At 34.9% G+C, this 6,916-nt stretch overlaps 1 protein-coding gene across 1 annotated transcript; it reads left to right on the top strand.

The window, feature by feature from the left end:
• The first annotated feature begins 308 nt into the window (after positions 1–308).
• LOC146943814 (calmodulin-binding protein 60 C-like) lies at positions 309–6,420 on the top strand. The gene is made up of 8 exons (XM_085742087.1): positions 309–671; positions 1,643–1,718; positions 2,203–2,261; positions 2,903–3,396; positions 3,482–3,642; positions 3,785–3,988; positions 4,489–4,732; positions 5,605–6,420. Exons 1-8 carry the CDS (start codon positions 559–561, stop codon positions 6,156–6,158), a joined length of 1,905 nt encoding a protein of 634 aa, XP_085598213.1. The 5' UTR covers positions 309–558; the 3' UTR covers positions 6,159–6,420.
• Positions 6,421–6,916: the final 496 nt, after the last annotated feature.

Genomic DNA, 6,916 nt, shown 5'->3' with positions numbered 1-6,916 from the left:
ATCTGTCCAAAAATTCATACCATATCATATTAGATTCATATCACATTCATATTATATATTCGTATCAGCATGATACCTTCAAAAATTTCCCACTGAAAATAAAAATATTTTCATATCATTATCAGTAACACATTCAGTGAACAGTGCTGAATCACCCCACGTGGCAAGCACATGTAAAAGTATAGACAAAGATTCTCCATCCAACGGTTTATATCTCAACATCAAAATCTCACCGTCCAAATCCAACTACCCTTCTCACACCCAGATTCGTCAACAGTTAAACCCGTCACTCACACCGTTATCCCAACAAAACAAAAAAAAAAAAAAAAACCGGGTTTGCTTTTCTTCATTCTTGTGAAGAAAAGTAAGCGTTGAAGTTGAAGTGAAAATTCTGAGAAATTTCTCACTGATTCTTCACTTTCTCAATTCTCATAACTTTTCTATCCACTCAAATTTCCCCTTTTTACTTTCGTATTATTCTCTTTTCACGAAGCTTTTATAGAAGAAGATCATTTTCTTTCCTTTCACTTTCTCAGCAAGCAAGCAAACAGAAGAAGAATGCAAACGAGATATATGGAGAGATCGAATAGTATGGCGAGAGAGAAACGAACCTTAGATTCAACTTCTACTGATGAAGATCAACCTGAAAGAAAACGACCTGCTTTAGCTAGGTTCATTTTTTTCATTATTAATCGATTATTATTGATTATATAGTAGGTTTTTGATTTTGTTATTATTCAGCTTTTGGATTTGATTTCATGCTGGAATCTGTTTTGAATGAAAAATGATTGAGAAAGTTTTTATATTCAATTATTAGAAGTGTAAATGAAATATCTATTGTTATTGGATTTTGATTCTACAGTTGATATTCTGTTTGGATAAACAGCTTAATTTTCAGCTTATGCTTATCATATATAAACGCTTATGATAAGTTATTTTCATAATAAGTTAGACTGTTTTCGTATAAGATACTATAAGCTGTTTTCATAAACTATTATGAAGAGTTTTATGGAAATAAGCTGAAAAAGCTTACGAACATGTCGTAAGCTGTTTTCATAAGTTCACCCAAACATTCTCGCAAGTGTTTATGCAAGCAGATAAGTTCAAATAAGTTAATCCAAACATGCCCTAGGTATTGTTTTTCTGAGTTTTACAAATGAAAAAGGTTTGAGCAGCTATTGACTTATTATGTGGTAGGTTAAATGAAAGTACATAGGAAGAGTATTTGAATGGGATAATGTCATTTTTAGATCATTATTACGTGGAAATGACGTGTTTGGAATGGATCCTCTACGTGCATGTTTGTCATCAATGTGGGTTTGCTAGAATGACTGTGAACCATGGTGATTTTATAGTAGCTTATGCAGAAACACGCTAGCTTTCTATGATTCTGATAATCCCGCCATGATACCAAACACATCAATAGGCACCATCTCTATTTTTTTGGGGGGAGAAAATAAAATCTTCTAAACTTGGGAGTCAGACTTTACAGACCAAAAAAAAAATGGCTGCAGCTAGAAGTACTTTATTTGTTATACTTTTAGTAGTTTTGTGTTCATTTATTAAACATTCATTTCATGTGTTAAATTTTCTGATGAATGCATTCATATTTTTCCCTCTGTCTATTTATGTCAATTTTCAGTGTAATTGTTGAAGCGTTGAAGGTGGACAGTCTGCAGAAACTTTGCTCATCACTGGAGCCTATTCTACGAAGAGTTGTAAGAAAATTAAGTTGATTGTGGTATTCATTCGATGCCTGTTGGCTTGTATTATCAAAGTTATATCACTTGCATGTGTCACCCAAACAATCAAGCCCCTAAAAGATAAAACCTGTGCTTCTAGCCCATTAGGAAAGAAAAAACTTTTGTCCTTTAGGCTATTAGACTTCGGCTAAATATTGATGCTCTGAGGCTTAGACAAAACCTTAACAAGCTGAAATACGTGAAATCTTTATATCTATATACATAAATGCTCCTTGTGAGAAAGGCTTTTGGAATAAAGCAACATATTTAATTATATCACTTAGCTGCTATTTTGTAAGATTGTGATAAAATCGATTAATTTGTCCCATGGTGTTTATTTGCCCTGTGTTGTATAAAATAATTCCTTCGAACAACTCTGTAGCTAAGTGAATGTATATATATGTGCTACTTTGCATGATTGGTGTTTAATCATGGACTTTTATTTCTTTTTGCTGAACAGGTTAGCGAAGAAGTGGAGCGCGCTTTAGCAAAATTAGCCCCTGCCAATCTTAGTGGGAGGTATTTTTGTTGTCACCCCACCTCCTTAATATAGTTTCTTACAAGATTTAACCCTATGGCATAACTGGAGTTATTTTTATTCACCATTAGTGTAACACTTCTTCACACTGTTATCCAATTAAGTACTACCGCATCATTAAAAAGATTTTATTCACCATTAGTGTAACACTTCTTCACACTGTTATCCAATTAAGTACTACCGCATCATTAAAAAGAGTTTGATTATGATAACAACTATTTCAGAGATCAAAATCCTTAAACAATATGTCAAATTGTTAACAACACGTGATTGGTCTATGTCGTAACTGAAATGGATCAAAATTAAACTTTCAAAGTCATCATACAACAAATGTTATTCAAATCATTCATTTCTTCTGCTTTGCCTCATGGCATGATCTCTCTTGCAACTGACTTGTTTTGTAACTTAAAAAATTGGAGTAAGACAGACAGTCTAAGATCAACAGGGACCCTGTTGTAACTTAAAAAATTAAATTTAATGACCAATAGATTTTTGATTTGTTGTATCTTAGAATTCAAATATAATTTTGCTTGTATATGTTTGGTGTGGTTTCTGTGTAGATCTTTTCTTAACGTATTTGTATCTATAATTTATTTTTTCTAATACTCAAAGTAAAATACAGATCTTCTCCAAAGCGCATAGAAAACCCAGATGGAGGAAATTTACAGTTAAAATTTAGGACCAGGTTATCCCTTCCCCTCTTTACTGGCGGGAAAGTGGAGGGGGAGCAGGGCACTGCCATACATATTGTATTGATTGATGCAAACACAGGGCATGTTGTCACCTCCGGCCCAGCATCATGTGTCAGACTAGATGTTATTGTACTTGAAGGGGATTTCAATAATGAGGATGATGATACTTGGAGTCAAGAAGAATTTGATGGCCATATTGTGAAAGAGCGAGAAGGAAAACGACCTCTTCTGACTGGTGATCTGCAAGTGACACTGAAAGAGGGTGTAGGAACACTGTCCGATCTTACATTTACAGACAACTCTAGCTGGATAAGAAGTCGGAAGTTTAGGCTGGGGCTAAAAGTTTCCTCGGGTTGTTGTGAGGGAATGCGTATTCGTGAAGCCAAAACAGAGGCTTTCACCGTTAAGGATCACCGTGGAGAATGTAAGTACATAACTTCATTTTTTTTTTGTTCTATCTTATCTCTCTTTCCAGTTCATATCATAATGAAACTTATACTTGATTGTAGTATACAAGAAACACTATCCACCTGCCTTGACCGATGAGGTCTGGAGATTGGAGAAGATTGGCAAGGATGGGTCCTTTCACAAAAGGCTAAATAAAGCAGGAATATGTTCTGTTGAAGATGTCCTTCAACTTGTGGTTAGAGACCCACAGAGATTGCGGAATGTAAGAATCTAGACACTTCTTGTCAGGGGAAGGAGTTTTAAGTTTGATCAAATGTTCAAATCTATTTGATTTGGGAATTGGGGTTAACTTGATTTAATATTTATCACTTCAAGTTTCTTATAAGTTCACTATCCATATGCAGATTCTTGGGAGTGGCATGTCAAATAAAATGTGGGAGGTTCTTGTTGAACATGCAAAGACTTGTGTCCTCAGTGGAAAACTCTATGTATACTATCCTGATGATGCAAGGAATGTTGGTGTTGTTTTCAATAATATATACGAGTTGAGTGGCTTAATCACCAATGACCAATATTACTCTGCTGATTCTCTCTCTGATAGTCAAAAGGTAAGTCACCCAGCACAGTAAATTTTGCATTTTTGTTTGAATTAGGATTTTGTTGGTGGTTTTCTTCCACAGAGCAATAAATCTGGTTTCTCTTTGCATTTACTGAAAGTGTGGACCATCCTTTTGGCTTTTTGTTGGGTAAAAGCAGCTCTTCATCTTGATGGCATCCAGCTATAAATATATACAGTTATACACTTAAATTGGATCCTGGGATTTGGCACAAGTTATTTTGCTTTTACTGTTGGAACTCTTGCAGTGTAAAACATTTTCCTAGTTTTAAAATCTTACAGGCATAGGGTTATCCATGATGTGGCTTTTCAAAATTTTGTGAACAGATCAGATACACAGTTGGCTTAATATGAATATATCGCTTATTGTTACAGGTGTTATTAGTTATGCTGTACATTCTCCCCTTCTAGAATGGCAAAAGAAATAGTTGTTTAAAACTGCACTAAAAAAACAAAAAGTGAAATTTCTAAACAATGTCTCTGTTTTGGTAGGTTCATGTGGACACATTGGTGAAGAAGGCATATGAGAATTGGATGCACGTTATTGAGTATGATGGCAAGTCTCTGCTAAATTACAATCAAAATAGAACTTTGGGTATGTCTCAACATCAGGTTCCAGTGAGTTCCCATGATTATTCTATTTCAAACTCACTTGATCAGCAGATCTCCACCCCAAGCCTACCATTTCATGTACCAACAGGACAACCTTCAATGGATCCAGGTGCAACAGTTGGAGGTATATACTGGATAGTTCTAAAGTAAAGATTATTATATTAGCAACACAAGCAAAAGGCTTTTGCAATTTTAGTTTACATCCTTCATCTTTTACTTCCCTCCTTTGTTTTTCCCCATGTTTCTCTTCATGTATTATTTTTCCTTTTTTACTCAGTTCATGCACCCACCACCCTTACTATTTCTCTTCTCAACTTGATTAATTGAACAGTTCTTCACACACACACACACACCCTGCCCAAGCAACAAACTTGCGTTTTATTTTAGATTAACTTAAAGATAGTATTTATATGGAGAATGTTAACTAGTTCCCCAAGGGAAATGGTTAAACATCTAAAAGAAGTAAGCTTTTATAAAAAAGTTGTGTAATAATTACTTTATAAAAAATAACATCTTATATTTCCAAAACAAAATTTCTATTTGTAGATTCCTTAACCATTTGCCCTGAGGGCACTGGTTAGCAAGACCCTATTTATATTAGTGTGCTTCTTCTTTGACCTGATTTTCATATGATAGTTTTTTTTTATTTTTTTGAAATAGAAAATGTTAGTTGTTATTTTATTAGTGAGGGGAGTCGATTCCATGACCTCCTTATCACTCCAACCCCATGTTCCTCTCCCAGTCCCAGACCAAAAAGCCATCTTATCATTCCTTTCATATGATAGGTTTGTTCTGTGTCACATTGCGAAAACATGATTTCTAGGGGTTAATATTAGCAGAAGAGAATGATGGCATCACATGGCTAATATAGCAAGTTGATTTCATACACATCAATGTGTATAATATTTTTCTCACAGCAGATGTTTGTCGTTAAAAGAATGGTTTCAAACAATGAGTATTTTGATAGCTGATTACATATGTATAATATTTGTGCAGGTTATCATCATGGTACAACTACCCGATTCTCAATGCAACCACAGAATGCTGATCTTAATCCTGCTCTTCAGTTTGGTAATACTGCATTCCCTCTACAAAATCTTTTGACGAGTGCTTCACACCAATCTCAACTTCCAAGAAATGAAAATGAGTTGTCACTTGGTCCCCCACAATCAGCCACACCGGGCTTTCAGACTGTTGGCCTTTCAGATCCTACTTATAGAGGATTTGAAGATTTCTTCCCGGAAGATGATATTCGTATTAGAAGTCACGAGATGCTAGAAAATGAAGATATGCAGCATCTGCTCCGTATTTTTAATATGGGAGGGCAACCTCATGCTTCCTTTAATGCTCCTGAAGATGAATATCCTTATTCATCTGCTTACATGCCTGCAACCTCCACGAACTACAACGTAGATGATGAGCGAAACCGTTCCTCAGGAAAGGCTGTTGTGGGCTGGCTCAAACTTAAGGCAGCTTTGAGATGGGGCATATTTATTAGGAAGAAGGCTGCTGAGAGAAGGGCACAACTTGTTGAGCTGGATGACTCATAGAATATGAAATAAGAGCCATCTCATATGTGATGATGTGAGCAACAATTCCTGCGGTTGTAGCATCAAATGCTCCTTTTCTGACATTCGCAGCTGATATCATTGCAGAAGTTTTGTAGCAAGAGTAGACATAATATCATTGATTGAATTATTTTGTGCAGCCAGAACTTAAAGCTCCCACTGTGCCTTTGCAAACAATTGTGCAGCAACCTCTGTTGTAAGGAATATTGTTTTACAGGAATATCACCCTGCAACATATCATATATGTCTTGTGATGTTTTTCTGCTCTATAGTCTATCCTGGTCGATATGAAAACCTGACATTTTGACGACCTTTTTTAAACAGAAGAGTCTAAGGTGGCTTTAAATTTACTAGGGTCTTGGTCTGGAAACTCGGAAAACTATGTTCGTTGTAGACAGAAGAGTCTAAGGTGGCTTTAAATTGTTATATATAGCATATATTACATAGGTTGAAGCTGAACCTAACTGGTAAAAAAGGCGGGCTAAAATTACAATTAAGCTTATATTTAATTTAATGATGCTTTCACTATTTTATACTACTAGATTTTTTTTATACTATCTGATTTATTTTAATATACATATATTTTAAAAATATTAAAAAAATTGCACTCCGATGTTATGACTATAGTTACCATATGCAAGTTGATTTCTTAACAATATGCAAGTTGAATTTCCCTCTTAAAGTTTTTTTTTAATATTCAATTTATCTTTCAAAGTTGAGTAATCTTTTATATCTAATCT

Source organism: Medicago sativa, chromosome 2, assembly GCF_051527215.1.
Source record: "Medicago sativa cultivar Bolivia chromosome 2, Bolivia_mono, whole genome shotgun sequence".
Taxonomy (NCBI): domain Eukaryota; kingdom Viridiplantae; phylum Streptophyta; class Magnoliopsida; order Fabales; family Fabaceae; genus Medicago; species Medicago sativa.
Note: the sequence above shows the minus strand (reverse complement) of the source record. Positions and strands in the feature narration are given on the sequence as shown.